This window comes from Pimephales promelas, chromosome 17 (genome assembly GCF_988280905.1).
Source record: "Pimephales promelas chromosome 17, fPimPro1.hap1.1, whole genome shotgun sequence".
NCBI classification, from domain to species: Eukaryota; Metazoa; Chordata; class Actinopteri; order Cypriniformes; family Leuciscidae; genus Pimephales; species Pimephales promelas.
In genome coordinates, this window is record NC_142785.1 from 7,050,858 (window position 1) to 7,076,778 (window position 25,921).

The window sequence follows — 25,921 nt, forward strand, 5'->3', positions numbered from 1 at the left end:
TTTAATTAAAAAAATAATAATTTTCCATTTCTCAAGTAAATGTGCCTCATTTTAAGCCTGTTTAGATACTTTACTGGCAAACAAGAAAAAAACACATTAGTACCCCTCTGAAACTCGGGACGGAGCCTGTGAGTTAAGTGTTTGAAGTGTGTGCAAATGCTGGTAGTAAAGTGAGGACATCAGCAGTGTTTAGAGTAAAGGCCACATAGTAATAACAGAGTCGGCTGTGCATCATTACAAGGAAGGCCAGCTGAGGGGAGGCCTTTTAAGGCAGCAGAGGGGGAGTCACCACCGTGATGGAGGAATGATTTGAGAAAGAACATTTCAAATCAGCCATGAGATATAAGAAAATAAGTTGATAAACTGTTCTGCTATCCACTGGAAAAACTGAACAAACTCCTCTACAGTAAACATTCAATATGGCGATGAAATAAAACACTGGGCTCATCCATTACACACACACACACACACACACAACAATTTTTTTTCCCCTGTTCTCAACTAAAAATAAATTGGCTGCAAAATTAAAGTAAATTAAGTAACGGTACAAGATGACATATTTTTAGAGAAATCTAACAATTTACTTAGATTTATGTTTTATTTTTAATGAATTAATTCATTAATTCATCAACAAAGGGGAACACAATCTGTATTCCATGAAACTAGCAAAGTATGTGGGAAACTTAAACCTATGACAATGGTCAAATATATCTACAGCTGCTGACCAATCAGAATCAAGTATTCCAGAGAGCTGTGTGATTAAAACCAAACACATGGATGATGTGACCACAACACAAAACCAAACCAAAAACGAACTACAAAACCCTAATAAAGAAGAACTGCGCTGATACTAAAAATAAAATAAATAAAAAAACTCTTCAAAGACACAGTTAAATTATATGAAATAAAAATTTAAATGGAAAAAGTTGGCGGCTAGTTTGTTACAAAAAATATGATGCCTTGAAAATTCCCAAAATATCCAAAAGGCTAAAATATTTAAAAAATTCACAATAAGAAGTTCCTCAATCATAAAGACATGGTGCACCATAAAAGCGCTCCATTGACCTACCTGTCTAACTCATCCCAGGAGGCGAGGAAGGTCATGTCTGAGGTAAAGGAGGAACAGAAGCCTTCACACTGAGTGAAATATTGGCTTATCATTCCTTCTACCCTCTACATCCCATGAAGTCATAGCAGCAAATAAGACATTTCCTTGATGCCAGAGCTCAAGCAGAAAATCTGCTTCAACCCAAAGCATCAAGACTCGCTTAAACCCTTAAACAGATCCGTAATGTGTCTGAGACCATACAGCAGTGATTCACATGTATTCTGGCAGCAACTCCACTTTTGCCGCCTACTCAGATAGTGTTTGAGGAGTGTGTGTAAACATCCAGTAAAATACCACCTCATCTGACTAAAAGAGCGAGACAGAGAGAAGAGAGAGGGGGACGTGTCGAAACACGAGGGAAGTGTAAGAACTGGAACTCACTTTGCACAATTCATACACTTAAACATACAGTACAATTACACACGCCTCAAGCAATAGTACAGAGCTGAATGACACAAAATCCTAATCTTCAAGGGTAAAGATAACACATTTCCAAGACATATTACTGCATCCTTCAAATACCCTGGTGGAGGAAAAGAAATGATCATTCACCACCCATCTTAATTTGACAAACAATTCCCAACAAGCACTATAAGCATCAGTGGACTTTAACAGTTATGAGTTTGGACAGTCAATCAATTAACGTGTGGATAGTTTTGTCAGTGGCATTGGATTTGAATGGGGCTATTCTACGCTTGTACTCGCTTATAGAGCAGGGGTTTGCAAACAAGTTGATCCCATAACAGCCCGTTCTCATCCCAAGGCATCATCTAACTGACGCTTTGGAGCATGCGTCAACATCCGTCAATATGAGACGCAGATATAGATGGGCCAGAAGGTGCCCCCTAGTGGTCTAACCCTAACCTAACCCCACACCTAAACCTACCCATAACGGAAGCGTCATCTAACTGACGCTAACGGGTGCCATGTGCGTCGGATTTAGACGCATGGTCAAAAGCCTAAGTTAGATGACGCCCTAGGATGAGAATGCGTTGTACATATAAAGATCCACTTTGTTAGACAGAATTAAGCTGTTTCCAGAATTAAATATTCTTTTCATGTGTAAAGTTTTTTTTTATTAAATCATTTATTAAAAGGTACAATATGCAAGATTTTATCGCCACCAGGGGTCGCTAACCTCTTACAATAACAAAGGCGTTTATTAATGACGTATATTCCGCATTAAGCGGAATTATGGATCTTGTGGTCAAGTTGATGGATCTTTTATGGACGAGTGAATACAGTGATGTTTTTAACATGACTGTAGTATGAAGCAGGGTGCGATTGCTAGACGTATACCAGCGCTACACACAACGCAAGTCCCGCGGACATAAAGGAATAAGGACATTTAATTCTAACGAATTACACGCTGAATTACTCGCACAAGTCAGTTTATTAGAGGAATTAAAGGATTAGTTCACTTTTGAAAAAACTTTTGCTGATAATTTACTCACCCCCATGTCATCCAAGATGTCCATGTCTTTCTTTCCTCAGACGAAAAGAAATTTAGGTTTTTGATGAAAACATTCCAGGATTTTTCTCCATATAATGGACTTCAATGGGAACCGGATGGTTCAAGGTCCAAAAGATAGTGTTAATAAAAGTTTCAGATGCAGCTTCAAATGTATTTAAACGATATCAGACGATGAATAAGGGTCTTATCATGCGAAACGATCGCTTATTTCCAAACTTATTAGAACAAATGCTAGCCTTGCTCTATTCTGTGAGGCGCGTTTGCAACGTCACGTATTACGTAATTACGTTCAAAAGGTCACGGGAGACGTAGTCGAAAGTACAGAGTCAGTGTTTACAAGTTGAACGCATAGGTTGAACGTGCAAACTAGCTCAAACACCGTTTACAAAAAAAGGAATTAAAAGGAAAAACAACGATGTCGGACGATTTTTTAATTCTGTACTTCCGGCTACGTCGCCCGTGACCCTTTGAACGTAATTAGGTATTACGTGACGTTACAAACGCGCCTCAGAGAATATAGCAAGGCTAGCATTTGTCCTTAGAAAAGTTACATTTTTGGAATAAGTTTTGAAATAAGCGATCGTTTCGCATGATAAGACCCTTATTCATCGTCTGGTGTCGTTTAAAAACATTTGAAGCTGCATCTGAAACTGTTATTAACTGTCTTTTGGACCTTGAACTATCCGGTTCCCATTGAAGTCCATTATATGGAGAAAAATCCTGGAATGTTTTCATCAAAAACCTAAATTTCTTTTCGACTGAGGAACGAAAGACATGGACATCTTGGATGACATGGGGGTGACTAAATTATCAGCAAAAGTTTTTTCAAAAGTGAACTAATCCTTTAAACTTGAGGTAACGCAGCGATGCTTCACTTGCTCTAACAGTTACACTAACACTAAAAGGCATTTGAGTGTGTTGAATGTTGTTAGTTAGGTTGTTTGTTGGCTGTATTAGACTAACATACAGAGAATAACATACAGATCATATTCCAACCTTTCATCATGTTGAACTACTAAAACATTGATTAGTTTTATATACATTGATTTGCTCACCTGTTTGCTCAAGTAACATGCAACACTCGCGTCTCTGTCAAGTCGAAGTTAGTCGCGGACGTGGAGCTCTCGGCATCTCGAAACATGTTGATCTTCGTTTCAGTCATCTTTTTGTCTCAAAGTCTGCTTGCCATGGTCCATAATGTTTGATCAAAACCTTGCTAGGGACGCTCACGCTGTCGAGCACGCATAACGGGCATAACCGACCCAGTTGTCCACGTCTGTCGCCATGCTTACTATTGCAGTACGAGGTCAAACCTGGCGAAAACTGACGTCATTGACTGGCGACTCCTCACCCCTGCTCACACGCCCCGTTTTCTTGGTTAAAAATCGCAATTTTCTCACAATTTTCAAATAGTTGGAAACATTTGGGATATTGTAAGTAATCAACTAAACAAAATATATAACATTGGCCTAGTGGTTTTTGGATATTTTACTGCAAAAAATCCTGCATAGTGTACCTTTAAATAAATAATATATTGTCTTTCCATTAAATAAAATACATTAAAAAAAAAACTGAAAGTTTCACAGGCTCCACAAAAATATTAAGCAACAAATCAGCTTATTAGAATGATTTCTGAAGGATCATGTGACACTGAAAACTGGAGTAGCCTAATACATTTTCCCTCAGAAATACGTTAAATAATAAACAGTTATTATATTATATTATTAAATATACCCGTTATATTTAATACTGGTAAAAACTAAGGCTGTATGATGTCAATACAATAAAATAACAATGATGATTAATTTCTTCCCCAAATGAATCAGTAACAAAATAGACCAAACACATCCACAACTTCAATCCTACACTCCAAAAACCCGTGCAAAACAACGTAATGACTCACAATCAGCGGCAGAGTTGAAATAGCCGAAAGAGGCCCGCATAAGCGACTTTTACAGCATTGTGAATAACACTTTCTGCCGTGACATGTTCTTCTCCCACAGCTCGGATATTCCTTTGATGATAGACACATGGCGGACTCCAGAGTCAATACACTATCAGTTGATTATCTTAGAACACAGCCAAACCCAAAGACACAGATGTGAAGGCTTTGATGCGCTCCTGTTTTTGTGTAAAGCAAGAAAGGAACTCTTTTTTAAGTTTGTGTAGGAGTCTGTGTGTGTGTTCTGACATTCCTTCAAAAGCCAAATGAATCATTATGGATGATTAGGGAGCGGCAAAAGCTGTCGGAAAGGCAATGCTATTTTATACCATTCATCTTAAACTTAGTGTGGGCGAACTGGATTTAAAAAGTCTTGAATGTTTCAAAATAATGACGAAAACCAGATATTTTTGGGGGGTTTTTTAGTTAAAAGAAAACAAAAATGCATCTTATACCACATCTAAATATTTAATTCGAAAAAATGACTCATTTTGAAATTACACACGGAAACTACAGTATATACTACACCTAAAAAACGATGAAATGTGACTGACACCAAGTAAATTTCGACTTCAGAGGGTCTATATTGGTTCCACGGTACCTGAGGACGATTTGCGGCAGTGACTGACGTCTGGGGGGTTCCAGACGTGATAAACACTGGCCTTTAACCAGGACGGTGCTCATCTGCTCAAAGTGTACCCTCTTCCCTATGGGACTGGAAGGGATGAAGTGAGGAGGATCAGGAAAGGCAGATGAGAAAACAGGGGAAGAGAAAAGATAGAAAAGCAAGCAGTTAGATTACAAAAGAAAAGCAGAGATGGGAAAAAATTTATGCATTTAAAAAGTTGACAGGATCATATTAATTGCAGTAGAAAAGAAGAAAGGAGGTTAATAAAGTTAATAATTAATTTGAGCACAAGAACAGATTGTGAAAAAGATGCACACATGCAGTCAGAACGAAGATTAATAGTTTGAACATTAATATATAATATAGTTTGATTTACTGCTGTGTCTCCTCACAGTGGAGGACTTCATTCAAGGAAGATAAAACATTGCAAGCCATTAAAATAAACAGCACTTCTTACTGAGTCGAAGGAGCAGTCAGAGATTTAAAAATACAGATTAAAAAAACATTCTAGTATAATATAGGTGTAAAACTATTCTTTATTTAGTGCCTTTTAGCTTAGTCACAGCCAGTGTTGTGCAAGTTACTTCCAAACTGTAATACATTAGGTATTACTTGTTACTGTTATTTAAAAGTAATTCATTACCTTACAATATTACTGTCCCAGAATTGTAATGCATTACATTACTCATGTATTACTTTTGAGTTACTTTCACCAAAATAACTAAGTAGAACTTAACTTTTGGGCTGTAACGATATGCAATATGAAACCGAAATCGCGATTCGCCACACGACTCAGATCAACGAACCAACAGAATCGCGACACACCTCTTCCAACTCCCAGCGTTATTCTCCTTACCGTCCATATCCAATGCTGCCTTCTCTTTAAATTAGGCTATTAGTATTATTTGAAGTTAACATTATAAAATACGTAGACCTACACAACAAAACTAGTTGAGGATAAATTATTTAAAATTGGGGAAGTCCAGCATTATGGACATGTTGACATTTACAGTCAAAACTTGAAATAAAAATTCTCAGAAAATACGTATTGAAACGTATATAGGCTACTTACTTAAATGACTCCAGACATTAGACAAATATCAGTCTATGTTTTATTTTTAATATTAGGGAAAAGACACACATTCATGCGTGACAAAAAAATAGGAGGCAAAATCTATTTTTTGTAATTCTGTTCATTACACTGCGCAAATCGGATGAGGAAGGGTTGGCTCTCCAGTCTCCAGAGAACTTAAAATATTCATTTTATTTTAGTTTTCGTGTTCGCATTTATGAGGAAAAAACAATGTTACAGACGCGACCGCTCTGAACTGGCACTAAAAGACTGCTTTAAAATTTTCACATAGTCTGTTGCCTTTAAGAAGTAAAAGCAGACAATACACTGTAATACAACTGTAATACATTCCTCACTGAACATGTAACGAGTAAAATATTACTGAAAATTGATTAGTAATGCCTTACACTACTGCGTTACAGCAAAAAGTAATATGTTACTGTAATGTATTACTTTTGTAATGCGTTACTCCCAACACTGGTCACAGCATAAGTTGTTCTCATAAGATTAATGCAACAGTGTTTTGAGTTTTGAAAGTATGTGCAACCAATATACTGTAGGCTACTACATTTAGTTAGAAGAACTTAATCATTTCTATCAATAAAAATAGAAAAGTTGATTATTAAAAAATGTAAGCTGCACATTAATCGTTAAAAGATTGCGATATCAATTTGAACACCCAGGCGATCTTATTCCTAAATAACAATAACAAGATCTTAATAAAAAATGTGCCTGTCTATTAAACACTCAAATGTATTCGCACTACCGCACTGACCCAGATTGAGAAATCAGTCACTCGTAAATAAATGCATCGATCCGGTCCATCCGGTTCAATGTCTAGTAGTAGATCATTTGCCTACAGTGTCAGAGGTTACGGGTTCTAATCCGGCCTGGATTGATTTCAAAAAACAAAACATTTTAGCGCTAAATCTCTTCTTTAAGAGCGAACTAAATTAATGTTTTGCTAGTTAACTGGACCGACCGGGTTGACACTTCAGCGTGAGAAATACAGGCGTGAGAGCGCAGGAATTTGGTCAATAGCTTGTTTTCACGTGACGTCGCGCCACTGCGTTGCCATGGCGCGAAATGCAGATGGAGGGCAGGAAGTGAATTTCTATATTTAGGAAGCACTATAACACACTCAAAATGCCTGTGTTTTGCGTCGTTTATGTTTGCTCAAATCGATCAAACCACGAGGAGTTTTTATCGTGTGCCAAAAGTTGTTGTTCATAAGGGTGGAAAATACAAGAAATTGACAGAAAAACACAGGGGAAAAAATGCCTTGCAAACCTACGTCTGCGGTCGGGAGGAGCCGAATGTTTTAAAATCCGATATTCTGATATATCGGTCGATATTTTTTTTATTAAATATTGTTGGATTTCACAGACGTGTAAAAGAAAAGCTAACTTTTCTGCACAAGGTACGTTTGATACTTTTTCTCTATGTCTAAATGTACACTCCTCGCAAGTATAACTTACATTTTACAATGCAGGGACTTTAACTAGAGATATGATACTCATAAATACAGTAATCATTACTTTATTTAGGCAGAAAAAGTTCATTGTGGTTTCCAAGCTCATTAATGTTAACGTTAGCGGTCTTCCACTGATGATAGTGGCATTAGCTAGCTTTGTGGTTAGCTTGTCTATGATGAGCCATAATTTAACAATAGATAACATCATACTGCAAATTGTTAGAACATTCATTTTCAATATAACAGGCCAAGGAGAGATGATTGAAGCGTGTTTCGTTCGTTTTTATTTTTTAAATATTCATTTATCGGCCATTATAACTGCCGATACCGATATTTTGGAAAATGCCTAATATCGGACGGCCGATATATCGGTCTGGCTCTACTTGGAACCAGCAATAAACTACAGCAATAAGCTACAAACTCAATATGGAGTTTCCAGGAGGTCAAAAGGCTAATGAATCATTAAAGACAGTATATGTACTAAATTAAGAATATATTTTAGAAGAAGTTGTGCATCTTTTTCAGAAACATCTTTCCCACAAAGGTGGTGTCATGGCAAAAATCAATTAACCAAACATATCAATGCGTAAGATACACAGACAGCACATTCTTGCTCATGCATTTTCTTGGTTCAACACAAACTAATTCTTTATGTAGTAATCTTTACTAATAATTACTGTAAGATTAAGCAAAATTAAAATTTTCCTCAACAGTGGCCAAAAAACTCTTTTACTCCGAATCTCCTCTTCAAACAGCAATACACAATGACAACAAGTTTTGAGCAACTCCAATATGACACTGAAATAAACAAGGCTGTGAACACTATGTTATCAGAGCTATAAAGCAGATTTCAATATATGTGGATTTGCATGGGTGTATCAGTTTGTTTAGTGAATTTGACTAATGACGCTTCAAAAAACTTTTAACATCCCTGCATTAGCTAGCTTGTCAAGAAAATGACACACAACACAGCATCAATAAAGACACAACTGTGCAAAACAGTATGTGGTACACAGCAAAAAGTACAAGAGAACAGTAAATAAAGTTAATATCTTCATTGTTACATTTCTTTTCCTACTGCCAAGATACTTAACTACAAGTAAGCAAGCCAGTAAAATGTAAATGCTATGCTTGGCTCAACTCATAGCGTAAGTTTGGGACGGGACAATCAGTTTGTCGAACCAGTGGAAGCTGATTGAAAACTTTTGAACACTAAATCTTTACTTTTTATTTTTTACATTTAGTTTCATGAGTGAAATTCTACACTTCACCTTAACAGTACTATTCAAAGTGTGGGGTTGTTAAGATTTTTTTTTGTTTTTGAAAGAATATATCTAAAATACAGTAAAAAAAAACTAAAAATATTGTGAAATATTATTACAATTTAATTTTCTATTTTAATATATTTTCCAAATGTAATTTATTCATGTGATGGCGAAACTGTATTTTCAGCATCATTACTCCAGTCTTCAGTGTCACGTGATCCCTCAGAAAGGATTCTGTGCTGATATGATGCTCAAAAAACATTTCTTATTATTATCAGTGTTGAAAACAGATGTGCTGCTTAATATTTTTTTTATTCTTTGATAAATAGAATGAAAAAATCTTCTGTAACACTATAAATCTCTTTACTGTCATTTTTGATCAATTGAATGCGTCCTAGCTGAATAAAAAAAAAAATCTTACTGACCCCAAACTTTTGAATGGATTTTACCTCTTGATGGTCTGGGAGATGGAGGGTTTGCGTAGGACCGAGGGTCGGCGGCAGGCGTTGGGGTCGACCGGCGGGCATCTGAGGTGGATGTTTTCAGTGGGAACGCTGGCACTCCGCAGGTACAAGCTATTACGCAGGCCGGGCTGTAGGACAGGTGAATATTAAAATATTTGAATTATTTTTCACAAGTGTTTCAAAGTAAAACAACATCTCTTTGATCTTGTGCAAAAGTCTAGCATCAAATACCCACCCGGAGAAAATTATTCTGTTCCTCCATGGGATTCGAGACAGTGGGGATGTGCAATCGGAGCCAGGGCGGTTTCTTCCTCTGCAGGCTGCTGTTCGTGCTCTCGTCCTCAGCTTCGGCCATGTCTGCCACCTCTCCCTTCGCCACCCAGCTGTGGGATCAAACAGGGTCAGATAAACAACTCAAACACTCATAAATGCAAAGATATGGGTGAACAATACACACACACACAACATTGCTGCCTTACATAAGACACATGCCAAAATAATCCGCATTTCCATCTGGTTGTTGAGACATGATGATGCACTAAAGAGACTGCGGTCATATCAGAGTAATACTACAGCTGCTTTTGTCCTCCTGTGACTCACAGTGTCAATGCTCAGCTGAGACATATTTTAATTGCACTTTTTTACATTAAAATCGCCTTATGAAATATATGCTATGCAGCTATGCATATACAGTGTGAACACCTATACAGTAATTCATAGTGGCCTGTCACAATGCTTCAGTTAACTTAAAAATATCAATATGTGAGAAAAGTGTATGCCCCGACTTCTCCACCAGAGGATGCAAATTGTCCTATTTTTATGCAGTTTGATTATTTGAAATTGTTTGTAGCTAGGGACTACTCTTAGAAAAAAAAGGGGTCCTTGACTAAATATAAAGAACCCTTTATTTTTATTCCGTTCTATGTGAAACACTGTGAAATGATTTGCCATAGTGTATGAAATGTGCTATATTAATAAACTCGCCTTGCCTTTATGCCAAAAAAGGCTCTATATATGGAGAAATTCTTAAATGTCATGATTGCTCAACATGTTATTTTCATTTTTTTCTACTCAAAGTATGTTTATAAGCTGTTTGTTCAAACAGTTGAATTTAATTACATTTAAAACCAAATGAACAAATCCATAAAATTATCCCATGATCTATGTTTGTATGGAGTTTGTATTCCTATAGAAATGTTTTAATAATAATAAAAAAAAAAAAATCCTGAAAGATGCATGATGTGATGGTCAGATAAGCTGGGCTACTAACACAAACACTGATCAATTTCACATTGGGGTCACTGTGAGTCAAAAGAGTCTGTCCTTGCTATTAATGCACTGCAGGTCAATGATGATGAAAATATTTTCATAGAGCTGCTAACTGTGCTGACAGCACAGGCAAACAAACAGAAAATGCATAACCAAATGTTTGATATCAGCACAGCTCCAGTAACTGTTGATAGTTTCAAGCTAGTCATACAACAGCACATTATCAGAATTCCTCTGAAATCCTCCACCTGCATACATCTGCAAGGGGATTGTCTATTTCTGCAGCAGCAGCATCTTGTTCACAGCAGTGTTTTATGTGTATATTGGCAGTATCTATACTTGCTCTCCAGCAGCAGAAATAATCAACAGCAGCAGCAGTGTAGCAGTTTTAAAAAAAAAATAGTTTGTGTATGCTAATATTGAATTACACCAATGTAAATATAGATACAGTCATAAAGATAATGTGTTCCCCTCAAAGACAGTAAAAGAAATGCGACACAGCGACCCCAGAGACTTCAACAGAGAAAAGTGAAGTCCATGAAGGGGGTCGCACACCAGAAGCCCCGTTCACACCGCCAGCGACACGCAGCGACAAAGCGACAAGATCCCATTCATTTCAATGGAGCGCTGGCGACATCCGGCGACAGTGACCGTTGGCGACAGAATGTGGGCGTGTCAAGCGACAAGAGACAAGCGACAAAAGTTGACAATTTTCAACTTTATGCAAATGAGAAGCGATTTTCGCGAGCGACAACCAATAGGAAAGAAGACTTTCAGTGGAGCTCACGTCACCGTCTCGAGTGCAGGCAAGACAGAAAGAAAGAGTACGAGGACGATTTCACTGTTTTATATGATTTGACTAACCACAAACATGGATAATAATTAAAAAAATTATGCATGGAAAAGAAACTGTCGACAGTCTCAGTGAGTTTAATTCATACATTTAACTTTATAGTTCGAGTGTTTTTATTTTATGATGCACGTTTAGCACTGCTGCCGTTCATTTTAAAATTTCCCCTGCATTACGTTGACTATTGAGAATGAGGAGTCACGTGCCGATTTGGGCGGGGTCTGAGCCGGTTGGCCATGATGGTAGGAGACGCTTTCGGTTACCAGGGGCAACGCCTTTAGAACCCATAGACACGACTAAACATTCCAGAGCTCTTTAATTTTCGTGCATTTATTATTTTGGCAGGACAGAGACGGATCTAAGAATACGAGAAAAAAAGAAAGAAAGTAAAGCAATGCTAAAAGTTAAGGCGAAAGAAAAGGGACCTTACAGGAACAAACTCACACAAAGTGCAAAACAGCTGTATTTGGAGAAGCCGCATCAATATATTTGTCCTTTTGCACTAATAACAGTATTATTATTTTATTATTATTACTTATGTTGTCCATGAAACTTATGTTGTCCAAATAGCCTATATATTTCAGTTCTCAATAAAAATTGTTAAGCCATATCAAGTTGTTTCAAACATCTATTTCAATGAAATAAAAAAGTAATGAACAAGGCACTCAAACAACACTTTTGCAAACCCAGCAATCCGGCGTCTCCTCGTCAGGTCAGACTCTTCCTGCTGTGTCCATTTCGGTAACCCCAAAAACTGTATTCCATTGTTCCTATGTTTTCCAAATGTATCGTGTGAGTTAGGGTTGTGCCGATAGACGATAGTATCGTGTATCGACGATAGTCTGACATATCGCCGATGGCAGATGCCTTTGACGATATCAATACGATAATTGGCTCGTTTTACCATAATGTATTAAATTATTATTATTAGGCCTATTATTATTATTATAAAGCTAGTATTGTTATTAAATGAATATTAGGAACTACAATCAATTTGCCTTGCCTAAATTTACAACGACATCACCTCATAACAATTGCAACAACACACGCACTAATGAGGACTCCTCTAAGAGAATGTTTTTAAAACAGACTAAAAAACATCCCACATCAAAATTTAATTGCAAGGTGATCCATTCACAAATTATCAAGTGTGCTCGTTTTAACAGACGCAAAATTCAATTTCCTACAGATCCAAGATAAAAACGGAATCGTTGTTCGTCAGTATTTGTTTCCGTAACACATTAACAAAACGTTTAATGACACTAACACTAAAAACAATATAATTACTAAATAGTATTAATAATAATATCACTAAAATAGTATTATAGTTACCGTTATCATCGTCGTCTCTGAGGGAACGCGGCGTTAATGCAGATACCGAAAGCAGTCCGTTTTTACTTTCACTTTCAGAGATTGAGCGCGTTTACATGCGACGACGTTCTTAACCTGATTGAATAAACTTGACAATGCATGTGGTCATGTAAACGTTTCCTTTATCAGAGTCAAGTCATAAGTATAACTTAGTATAAATCGATCGACTCAGCTAGACGTTTGGCCCTTGCTCTTGTTTCTCCCGGCATTTAAAACACATTAACCCGCGTACTTCGTGCTTACTGAAGTGCGCAGAGAGCGCACTGGTAGGGGGACATATATCGCAAACTCCGACTCTTTCTGACCCAAGAAATTATTAAAACGTGTTTTCATCTCGTGCAGAAATAGGCCCTAGTCAAAATGCTGCATGTAATGGGATGTGTCCGTAAATTTTCCGCTGACAAACAAAAGGATTAGGATCTCTCTTTTTTTACCTCACTATGCCAGGAAATAACCTGATCCTATTAATAAACACTCCACCTTTGCTAGCAAAATAGAAAAAAGATTCTCATATATAAAACGAAGTAGGCTAATAAAACAAGCAAATTAATGAGTAGGCTAAATAATCAAGTTAATAATCAAATGTTAGCCCCGCCCCCTCACGATACTATCGTGTATCGCCGATCTCGCAGGCTGACGATAGGACGATATGAAAATGGAGCATATCGCCCAACACTAGTGTGAGTTACTGGAGGAGTTCTTAACGCAGCAGTTAAGGCATGGTAAAACAGTGCGCTATTGCGAGAAACTCCTCTACTACCGAGCTAAACACACACGTAAACAATACTGTTTTGCCGTGGGAATCCTACCAACATGGCGGAGATGGGAGGGGCTCTGTAAAATGACGTCAACTCCTCATTCTCAATTAGGCAAAAGAAAATTGATTATTTGTCAAATTCGAATGACGTTTTTATAATTTGTGCCAGTATGAGTGAGTTTAATTTGTTCATTGATCTAGTAAATGATTTAATCCACTGAACACTGTGGTAATATAAAAACACTCTCCCAACAGCATACGGTTTCTTTTTAGCCTTAAAAGTCAATTATTCCCAGTCAAATTAAAATTATATAGTTGTACATATCACTTCTGATGGTCTTTTGTATAGAGATGGCCAGACGTGCGGTCTACCAATAACATCAGAGCGACAGCACTACGAACGCCCACAAGCGACATCACAGTACAGAGACTAGCGACACACAGCGACAAAATCGCTGGCGGTGTGAACGGGGCTGGACGTGAAGCGCAGCGCCGCGTCAAGGACAACTCCAGGTATCGCACACCGGACGCGCACTTTCTCATCAGTGTATGGCCAGCAATATTGTAATGTTTAATGACATGAAATGAAGATAATGTCTGTTCTATGTTATTATTGTACTGTACAGTTAAATACAATCGTTGCTGAGGCTGCAGTCTGAAAACTTCACCTCAGAGCATCCGTTAAATTAATTAATTGAGAATCTCAACTGAAAAATCCAATAACATCGGCAATTGTAATTCAAGCAGCTGATTTCTGTAAATGAATGCAAAACTAAATGTATATTTCAGCATAGGGCGAAGTCAGGATCCATCAGAAATGATTTGAGACAAAAATAATTTAAATTTTATATAAAACTATGCAAATCTGTGGCGCAGCAGGATTTTGAACACGGTCCTGAGCCGTCGCTGGGCGCCGCGGACAGACGCCGAATGGCGCCGCCGGTGTGTGTACACTCATAGAGAATAATGTGTTTGAATTTTAAAGACGTGGCACTGCACTTCTCGTCCGGTGTGCGACCCTCTTTAAAAGCACTCACTTTCTGATGGCTGAGCGGAGCGCACTTGCAGGCTCAAACTGAGCTTGACGACGTAGATGTGACGTGAGCAACCTGTCTGACAGTTGTGAGTCTTCTAGTAGCTGTGCCAAGAGGAATCTGAATTATTCCCTTCCCAATCTTGCAGAGACGGAAAGCGTGAGTAGGAGCTAACCATGAGCTAGCAGCAGGATCAACTTTACGACTTTCTATGGTCTTCTCCCTCGACTTAATGCCTCCACCCCCCCGATTGCCTGCGAGCTTCCCTTCCTGTCTATACGGTAATTTCTACTGCGCGACCAGGAGTCGCATGTTATGACGCAATCGTTAGCCTATTTTTTACAAAAACTGCATCTACGAGACCATAACATAAGATACACGGTAATGGAGCCATATGCACACTGTAGTGTTTCTTTAGAAATAAACAATGGACAAATGGAGTCTTTAAAAGCCTCAGATGTAAAGTTATTATCCGTCAAAGTGACGCCAAAATGAATGGGAGTCAATGGAATGCTAACAGCAGGTGAAGGCTTGCTAGCCAATGGTGGCTCCCAGGGAGGCTTCAGTTTCCGGCTGGTGGATTACCCTCTTGGTTCCCCTTCGTCAGCTCACGATGATGTGAATCCGAAGTGATCCCTTTGAATGGGGATCACTTGCGAGATTCTATCTACTTCGAGTGAAAGTAAACAAGCCAATGCACATTGGTATACGATAAATGCACCAGCTGCTGTGCATTGAGGCGCAAGCATTTAATGAGCAGCAGGTGCCTCGCATCCTTGTCTTTCACTTCGGAACCAGACGGCCAATGCTGTTCCTGCTCTGCAATCTTATCTGAGAGTGTTTTAACTTCAAAAGACGAGTCTGCTTCTTCAGGAGGATGCCTCTTCAAACTGGTGTTGGTGTTACAGCGCAAACAGCGCTTGCCGCGATATCACAACACAGCAGTTTTCACAGCTCAGAATGTTGCGACTTCAATGAGAATGTGAGTGCTCACATGAGGCTTGTTTGTGTAGCCACGGTCATCCCTGGGTGCTTCAGCACCAGAGAGAGCAGTTTCCTGAAATAGCATACACCGTTTGATTGCATCTTTTTCAAGATGTCATTCAAACCATGTGTTTCTGGATGTGGTCGTTTCCTGTTCTCATTCGAAGGCCACGATCACTGTTTCACATGCCTTAAGCATGTTGAGACTGCATTCGTGGGTGGTTCATGTTCTCTCACTAGAGCATGAGCATGTCGGCACATTGTTCGTCTCCTCTTTCTTGTAAAGTCTGGAGCCATCGAGCTGCCGGTTGACAGCACGGGTAGTCACTGCAGCCCATCAGCGTAGTTCGGCACGCTAAATGCGCAGTCAAGACTCAAGTGCTTCAAACACTAGATATTCCCTGATCTAGTTCCTCTTCTGATGGCAACCAAAAAAGGGCTACTTTGGCTAATAGGACTGGTGATCTGAGGATTACAGTGAGAGTTCCCTGACGAGACCACCTCCTCGGACCCCTCACTCCTCTATCGCATCGCAAACATGCTGAGACTGTATTTGTGGGTAGTTTATGCTCACACCGCATGTTGCAACTAGCCCACCATCTCTTATGGAGTCAGAAGCATCCGAGGTCGCTTCGTACCATTCACATCTCTGGCGTGCTCTATCTTGCAGCCAACGAGCTCTCACGACAGTCTACGTACACTTCCGGGAGAGGGGTGTCTCCATGCCCAGTTGGTCCAGCTGAAATGGGACAACTTCGGAGCCACTCAGATAGATCTGTTTGCCTCTCCAGGCTCGACCCATTGCCAGTTGTTTCATTCCCTAGCCGAGGGGACCCTCGGCACGGATACACTGGCGCACAGCTGGCCCCCAGAGAGTACGCAAGTATGCAATTCTCCCAGTGAGTCTTCTCACACAGATTCTGTGCAAAGTCAGGGACAACGAGGAGCAGGTCTTGGTTCCCAGAACTCATGGTCCTCCCAAGCATTATCCAGTAAGTCACAGTGAGTGGGTCTTGCAGTAACTGAACTTCCCTGCTTAGAGATCCTACCTTCTGCCCAAACATTGAGGTCAGGCTAGGAGGCACAAGCAGAGCGCTGGAAGGGCCAGCAGCCGTGGCATTTTGGTAGATATCCTCATCGTCAGAATCACTTCTGACTCATGTCATAGTGAGCTGACGAAGGGGAACATCTTGGTTACGTATGGTAACCCTCATTCCACGAGGAGGGAACGGAGACGTGAGTCTCCTCGACACAATTGTTGAGCTTCCGCTGTACGGCCGAGTCACAGGTCCGACTCCTCAGCGGAAAAACAAGGATGCTAGGCACTTATTGCATGCCAATGTGCATTGGCTTGTTTAGTTTCGTTCGAAGTAGATAGGCTCTCCAAAGCGATCCCAGTTCGTCAGAATCACTTCTGACTCATGTCTACGTTCCCTCCTCGGGGAACGAGGGTTGCCATACACAACCGAGACGTTTTTGATGGCTTACCACAGCCTCAGACTTCAAGATTTCATAAAACCAATAAAAAACTAAAAAAAAAAAAAAAAAAAAAAAAATTAGACCCTGTTTGTCTGTTCAGTTTTCAATGTTCTTTTCTAAATGTCTGTGGCTAAATAGTATATAGACTCTGTTTTATAATTATTGAACTTACTGGCTTTATTTGAAATGACTCAAGAATCAGCCAAATTTGACACCTACTCTCAGTGACTATACAGACAGTTTAGATCATGAAGCATCGAATAGCACTTTTTTGCTTAGTAAAAATAGGGCACTAAAAGTCAACTAATCCTCACTTAAATCACTTAATCCTTTAAATAACACCCTATGGGGATTTGTTTTACCACCCCACCCCCACCACCCACCATATCCTAGTGCAGACCACATTTTTATTCAAACAAACACATTCAAATGTGGTTGTAGAAATTCCAGGTTTGGGCAAGAGAGGAGCACTGACCCATAAACCACCAAAAGATTTGCTCTTTATATTTATATCTTGAATTTCAGTATTTCCCAGAACTATTTTATCTCGACTTGAACCACAGGTAAGAGCAAAATGTGACAATTGACAAACGATTAGATTCATACAATTGATCGTCTCTGCCTTCTCTGACAAGAAATGATAGCTTTCCTTTCTAATCATACTAAACTGCTGATAAAACCACAGCGATTGACTGAAAAACACTACAGAAACAGGACATTAGAGGAAACAAGAATTTCCCAGAAATCCATTTGAATCCTAATTGCTAGTTACCATATAAAGACTTTCAGTTCATAGCTGTTCGCAACAAGCAAACAGCAATGAAAACAAACATTCAGCTAGCAAATCTGACCAGATATACATCTCCCAGAAAACATTCATAAAATATTAATCAGGTTATTTGGAAGACACACAGTCTGAACACAACTGAACTGATGTAAAATATGGATTACTAGAGTTATATTGACACTAAAGGGGTTATTTTCCCTCCCTTAATGAATCCTACACACAGATGTGATGCGTTTCACATTCATTACATGAAAATATAGCTGTTTATATGTTGTTTGTCCAAGAAAATAAAACAATTACGGTTTCTAAAGCATTATATTCTCTGTTTTAATTCATCACAGCTTGGTCAAACTGTTCATTGATCCAAAAGAATTGTTTCTTATAGAGAAGAAGTGACACATGAGTAGGCTGTTGTGTTTGTAAAGTTTGTTATTACAGCGAAATACTGTGTATACTCAGTCTTTCAGAGCACTGTGGTGAATAAAAACATTTATAACATCCAAAAGCAAATCAATATTCTCTGAGGAGCAAATTCACTAAACAGTTCAGCATGTGGCATTTCAGCATCATACTTGCAATCGCATGCCACCCACAATCCAACAAAATGAGGTATTTTGAACTGGATTCACAAATGTGAATGTGCAATTAACATGACTATTGCCAAAAATAAACTTTTGGGAACAATTTAAACATCTGTGAAGAAATGAGAAACACTGTACAACAGAACTTATTCCAAATGAAAACTGTTCTGTGTAAAGTTAAATCCTGTTGCAACAGTATTGTTTTCATGAAAATGTAATGCCATACACCAAAAGCAACCGTACAATATTAGTGTTACAGCTCAAATTAAACACAATATTTAACAAATGATTAGCACAATTTCTGTGAAATCACATTTGATAAAAATAGCCACATTTACTTCCATTGTCAGTGACTCTCCATTAAAGGGATAGTTCACTTCGAAATTAATTTAATAATGTAATAATTCCTTACCTCAAGGGCATCCAAGATGTAGGCGTCTTTGTTTCCGCAGTATTTTCAATTTTGATATTTTAAGGTCAAACTGTTCTTGTCTGTCAGTCATATAATGGGAGTTTATGTGGTCCACCTCAAAGAGCATGCACAGAGAAGTCCAGATTAAACATGATTTAATGACTCGTAAATGTAAGTACACACTGATGGCCTAAGACACGAAACGAGCGGTTTGTGTGAGAAAACGAACAGTATTTATATCATTTTTACCTCTTGTAACCACAGCCACATCCAAGTGATCTGCGGACGCGGGCGATTCGGTCTGCACAAGTGCCGGAAGTCGCGCGGTTGCGAAAAAAAATAAATCAACGTTGTCTGTTGATATATCAAAATCTTCTTCCATAGCAATTTCCTGTATATCTAAATATGTTTAGACCTTCACAGTGAGTAAACAATGAGTGACGTACACCCGCGAGAGATCACTTCCGGAGCGTTCCGGCGTTTGCTGCCGCTTGCGCATACAGAAGCACCCCCGCCCTCAGATCACTTGGACGCGACTGTGATTACAAGAGGTGATAACTATATAAATGCTGTTCGTTTTCTCACACAAATCGCTCGTTTCGTGTCTTAAGCCATCAATGTGTACTTACATTTACGAGTCATTAAATCATGTGTAATCTTTGAGGTGGACCCCATAAACCTCCATTATATGACTGACAGAAAAGTACAGTTTGACCTTAAAATATCAAAATTGAAAACACTGTGGAAACAAAGACACCTACATCTTGGATGCCCTTGAGGTAAGCTAAGACATACCAAAAATTCCTTTCAAAGTGAACTGCTTTGTGAAAGTTTTTTGCTGTCGATTGAGCTCAGCTTGTAATGAACCCAAATTACTCTACTCTTCTGATGCAATTAATGCGTTTGAGGTCTGTGCTGGAAAGGACATGGGTGATGTTTTGACTTGGGCCAGATGTTCCAGTGGGACACGGAGTTGGTTTTTGTAGACAGGACTAAGGCAGATGTACATGATGAATGACCTCATTTGGAAAGCACTTCCTTCCTGAGCAGGGATGCTTTTTCTCTGGTTTCACAAACACGATTCTATTAAAAGATGTGCTTGGGATTCAACACTGTAGCATATTCCTTATTTTGTGGATGCAATCTGTAGTTCTCGCAATTACTTATTTCATTTTCAAACAAAATAATTATTCGAAATATATTACTATAGAAGGTCAAAATGGTTATAAGAAACTCAACAACCCATTGCTGACTGACTAATGTGACACATGGCTAAAAACTGCTGGTCTTGCTCAAAACACTGGCTCAACTGAGACAAATTCATTCCACGAGCAACAGTTTGACACAATAGTTCCTCACAGAAAAGAGGGACGACAAAGACATTCAGAAACCACAGGAATCTGATCTGTGTTTTTCATCCTTTTGACGTCAATAGAAACCTTCACAAAATAGGCACATTCATTCATCTCATAATAACTGAAACGCTGCTGTGATAATTACTCTGATTTGTGCTCCAGGTTCAGATTTTAAACAAAGAAAGACGTCCAATGACAATTAACCACAGACGTAAATAAGCATCCATTTACCATATCTGTGTGAGCATCAGAGCTTTAATGGCGCATTTGGCATCAATAAATGCTGAAAAACTCGCATGCACCTTTAGGAACCAGGCGACTGGGCATGAATCCGGCTGATCCGGGAAGAGCGCTCCCTGCACATTCTGGGAAATGCCGCACATACCACTGGACTGCTAGAGCAGTTCTGCACTATTTCATCGCATTTATTTTGGTTGGCCAGTGAGGTTAAGACTGGATAGAGCGCACTATAGCTGACCTCTGCATGATGGGTCAGCCTGATATTAGAGTTAACTTGTTCGACTAGTGTTCATATGATGGACGTCTCTCTCTCCGGCGTTTTAACCAGCAAGCTTAACCTTGCAGCAAGATTTCTATGATCAGTCACCTTTATTAAAAGAACAGTTGAAAGGCTAAATTTTCTGTTTAGCATCATAGTTAAGGATAAATGACACAAAAAAATGGGAGAATAATATAATACAAATATTAATGATCAATTCAAGTATTGTTGTATGAGATTAACTAAAGATTATGCTATATTACTTGTTTTTCTTTTCAAGAATTTCATTCTTTTAAGATTTGTTTTCTTTATGGTAACAGGAAAAATGAATATTAAAGTGAATTTTAATACAGAAAAAAGATACTCATAATATAGAGAAAGTGTATTCAAGTTATTGTACGTATGAATTGCATTTTAATGTACATTGCTGGCTTCTGATCAAAAGTGAGATTAAAGAAATTCATAATGTTATAATGTTTCTTCAAAATCTGTGTGTGATAATTATAAGATATTTCTTGAGCAGCAAATCAGCATAGAATGATTTCTGAAGGATCATGTGACCCTAAAGACTAGGGTTGGGTATCGAGAATAGAGTATCGATTGGAACCGAACTTTTCGTTTTTCCCGGAATCGTTCAAAAGTAAAAATTTCGATTCCTAGTTTCGATATTCACAGTCCGCAGAGCGGAAGAAGAAACCGCTGAACAACACCAACGAAGAAGCGTCTACCGGAAGTGTTGGCATAACCACGCGAGTCGAACATGAGTAGCTTACGTCGACGATCCAAAGTGTGGCTTCACTTTTCTAAAAATAACGAAATCTCTGCAAAATGCAAAATTTGTGACAAAAGGAGTATTTTTACAGAAGGAGTATTTCCTTCAGAAAGGATTATTTCCTTCAGAAAGGCCGTTGGTTAGCAAGGTTAGCTAAACTTTTTTGACCCTGCCTCTTAAAAGAATCGGAATCGAGAATCGTTAGGAACCGGAATCGAAACAAGGAATCGGAATCGGAATCAGAATCGTTCAAATTCAAACGATACCCAACCCTACTAAAGACTGGAGTAATGCCTTTGCCATCACCGGAATAAATATTAGAAATGAGATATTTTAAACTCGAATAATATTTGACAATAATACTATATCTTTTTACAGTCACTTATATAAAATAAATGCAGCTTTGGTGAGTATAAGAGACTTATTTTAACAAATTGTGTATTTTTGAACAATATATGAATTGATATTGAATACAAAAAAACTCTAGTCCAAAATAAACCATCTTGAAATGAATCTAAACTAATCTTTTCAAGGCCAATAGAGCTCTTCTGTTTTTCTTGGCTGAAGACCGAACACACGTACGGCTCTTATTAAAACTCCTTGGCTGTGCTTCAGATTGATGGAGTTTTAAAACATCAAAATCAGTATGCCTGGATTTCAGTGTGCTGACAGAGTGGCACTGGTGTTGCATGCCGGGAGGAGCAAAAGTGTTGAACGGTTCCTGCTAGGGGGCTTCAGATCCATCTTCTGACCTGCCAACAAACATCTTTGTGTCTCAGCTGCGTCCATCGCCAGCCAAGAGGACTTTCTGCAGCGCATGCCTAAACAGCATGTGATCTCCATTTAAATACTTTCCAGGGTGATGGCCGCCTGGAGCATTTCCCACTAGAGAGGACTCGCTGTGTGGGCTGCCTGTATTGATTTGATTTTGCTGTTAAAATCCTCACTGGCTTTTGATGGAAACGTTGCTAATAAAGTCACTCTGTGTCATTAATTCAGAGGGACGCAATTGCTTCAACACTTCCATACCATCACTTAAGTGAAGAAAATTGCAATATTTCAGAAACAAAAGCAATTTCCTTCTGGAAAATCCCTTTAATTATGCATTCACTCCCAAGTGAATCAGTCTTTGCAACTGCCAAAGACGCTGTTAGAGTTTATAACTCTAAAAACAGACAAACCTTTACAAGAGTGGCTGGTCTGGCAGACTGTTTTATACTCAATAATATGCTGTGATTGTGACAGCGCACTAATGGTTGAAAATGGAGGGAACGTTCAAGCCATAATTGAACAGGCAGAAAGACGCTCGGTTAATCTGACAACTGTAGCAGAGTGTGAGCAAAAACAGGCCAAATCTCACAACCATAAATGAGTAAACTTGGCACTCACATGAATGGCACACAAAAACACAAACCTGATGTTGATGTCGTTTGCGTGGAACCACTGGGAAACAGCAGTCAAAACCCTTTAAGAGAGTGTGTGGAGGCACGAACCAGTCCCTGATTTACATTTACTGCAAGCCACTGTGATTTAAGTCTCTTCCAGTAAGACGGACACCAACATGCCAAACTTTGTAGGCTTGTAGGACTGTCAAATATCATGAACTATTAATTAATATAAACATCATTAAGGTTTTGGGGAAGTGACATTAAAGGTGAACTCCGGTGCAAAATGAACCTTTGGTCTAATACAATTGGTACCTAGTCAACTGTTCTCTGAGATTTGTTTTCATGATAATCGAATGTAAAGAGTTTTATCTCTAAAAACTGTTTAGCGTATAATGCTAGTAATGGGGGCATTGAGTAATTAAAAAGAAATCACTAGTTTATACCACTAACAAGGCTCAAAATAGCCCCACACTAACACAGTAACATAATGAGGGTCCCTACATGCAAAACGAAGCACTGAGAACTTTCTAAGTGTACAGACCGTTTAATAAGAAGAAAGATAGTGTTGGGCGATATGCTCCATTTTCATATCGTCCTATCGTCAGCCTGTGAGATCGGCGATACACGATATTATCGTGAGGGGGCGGGGCTAACTTATTTGATTATTAACTTGATTATTTAGCCTACTCATTAATTTGCTTGTTTTATTAGCCTACTTCGTTTTATATACGAGAATCTTTTTTCTATTTTGCTAGCAAAGGTGGAGTGTTTATTAATAGGATCAGGTTATTTCCTGGTATAGTGAAGTAAAAAAAAGAGATCCTAATCCTTTTGTTTGTCAACGGGAAATTTACGGACACATTAGCCTATTCTCATGCCATTACATGCAGCATTTTGGTCTATTTCTGCACGAGATGAAAACACGTTTTAATAATTTCTTGGGTCAGAAAGAGTCGGAGTTTGCGATATGTGCCCCCCTGTGCGTTCTCTGCGCACTTCACATGCGCACTTCAGTAAGCACGAAGTACGCGGGTTAATGTGTTTTAAATGCCGATAGAAACAAGAGCAAGGGCCAAACGTCTAGCTGAGTCGATCGGTTTACTTATACTTATGACTTGACTCTGATAAAGGAAACGTTTACATGACCACATGCATTGTCAAGTTTATTCAACATAATCAGGTTAAGAACGTCGTCGCATGTAAACGCGCTCTATCTCTGAAAGTGAAAGTAAAAACGGACTGCTTTCGGCATCTGCATTAACGCCGCGTTCCCTCAGAGACGACGATGATAACGGTAACTATAATACTATTTTAGTGATATTATTATTAATACTATTTAGTAATTGTATTGTTTTTAGTGTCATTAAAAGTTTTGTTAATGTGTTACAGAAACAAATACTGACGAACAACGATGCCGTTTTCATCTTGGATCTGTAGGAAATTTAATTTTGCGTCTGTTAAAACGAGCACACTTGATAATTTGTGAATGGATCACCTTGCGATTGAATTTTGATGTAGGATGTTTTTTAGTTTTTTAGAAGACGGAGTCCTCATTAGTGCGTGTGTTGTTGCAATTGTTATGAGGTGATGTCGTTGTAAATTTAGGCAAGGCAAATTAATTGTAGTTCCTAATATTCATTTAATAACAATACTAGCTTTATAATAATAATAATAGGCCTAATAATAATAATTTAATACATTATGGTAAAACGAGCCAATTATCGTATTGATATCGTCAAAGGCATCTGCCATCGGCGATATGTCAGACTATCGTCGATACACGATACTATCGTCTATCGGCACAACCCTAAAGAAAGATACTTTATAAACACAGACACTTCGTGTATACAGGTGGCGCCATCTTTGGAAAACAGTCACGACAACAAGTCAAACCACGAACGGCGTGCTGAGTGATCTGAACTGTATGAAGTTCAGCGAACTTCTGAACTCTATGAAGGGCGTTTGGGGATTGACTTATCGAGACTATTTTCTAAGATGGCTCCTGTCTGTATGACTGTCTTTATAAAATATCTTCTTATTAAACGGTCTGTACACTTACAATGTTGTCATGTTGTGTTTTGTTCTGATACGCCACCCTCCACCGATCTACCAATCACAGAGTCAGTAGTGTTGCGGCATTCGGGTTGCCAGCTCTTCTCTAGTTGTGAAACCAAAAAAGCCTTGATATGAATGAATCCGAACTACTTTGTGACAAAGTCCGAAAAACACCGCTCTACAGTTATTTGATTGAAAGTGATTGCAGTACCAGTTTTGGCCACAATCTTGCATACGGACCATCTCCAAAACTAAATTATTGACTTTAAAAATAACAAAATAGGGGCAATTTAAGAAGGCAGTGGAAAAAAGTTTTTTACCTACAAAAATAATTTAAAAAAATAATCAATTATGCCAAACTGCATATTAAGGTTTTATTTTCAAGCATCTAAATGTAGAAATTAAAAACATGCTCCTCAAAGAAGTTTTTAATGATTTTATGCATTGATTGCATTTTCATAGATGTTTTAAAAACAAATTAAAGACATGCCGTTGACCCATTATCAAATTTTAGAGAAATGCCATTTGTCATCTTTGTATACGTCTTAAAAATAACTTGTCTGGCCTCCATTAACTGACTCATGTCTCCCAAGAGCTTGACTTTGTGATATAACAAAGAATGCCGCCTGCGTTCACATGTCAGTCCTCTCCAGTGAGTCCAACACACCCAATTAATAGCCACTGAGCGGTTCCTCTGCATTACACTTCACAATCCCAGCTTCCATCAACATGTAGAAACATGTAACTCCAATCGGCTAAGCTTCGCACCAGCATTACACAGCAGATCATGAATGGTGCTTATATAAAAAACTCTTTTAACCAAGCGTTGAAAACAGCTTCTATTCAAAGGAAAACACAAGAACGATAAAGTCTCTGTGGCCCTGCAGATGGGCAAATGGTG

The 25,921-nt window shown here is 38.6% G+C and overlaps 1 protein-coding gene across 3 annotated transcripts in view; it reads right to left on the reverse strand.

The window, feature by feature from the left end:
- The window catches only part of rhbdf1b (rhomboid 5 homolog 1b (Drosophila)), a 58,741-nt gene that overhangs the window by 21,057 nt on the left and 11,763 nt on the right, over positions 1–25,921 (reverse strand). The window contains exons 2-4 of one of the 3 annotated variants that reach the window (XM_039665755.2): positions 9,663–9,810; positions 9,413–9,555; positions 5,126–5,239 (exon numbers count right to left, since the gene is read on the reverse strand). In XM_039665755.2, the coding sequence (XP_039521689.1) occupies positions 5,126–5,239; positions 9,413–9,555; positions 9,663–9,782 (377 nt within the window). In that variant the 5' untranslated portion in view covers positions 9,783–9,810. Of the gene's footprint in view, positions 1–1,069; positions 1,326–5,125; positions 5,240–9,412; positions 9,556–9,662; positions 9,811–25,921 lie in introns of those variants that run through there. The other 2 variants (XM_039665756.2, XM_039665758.2) reach the window with 2 other exon arrangements.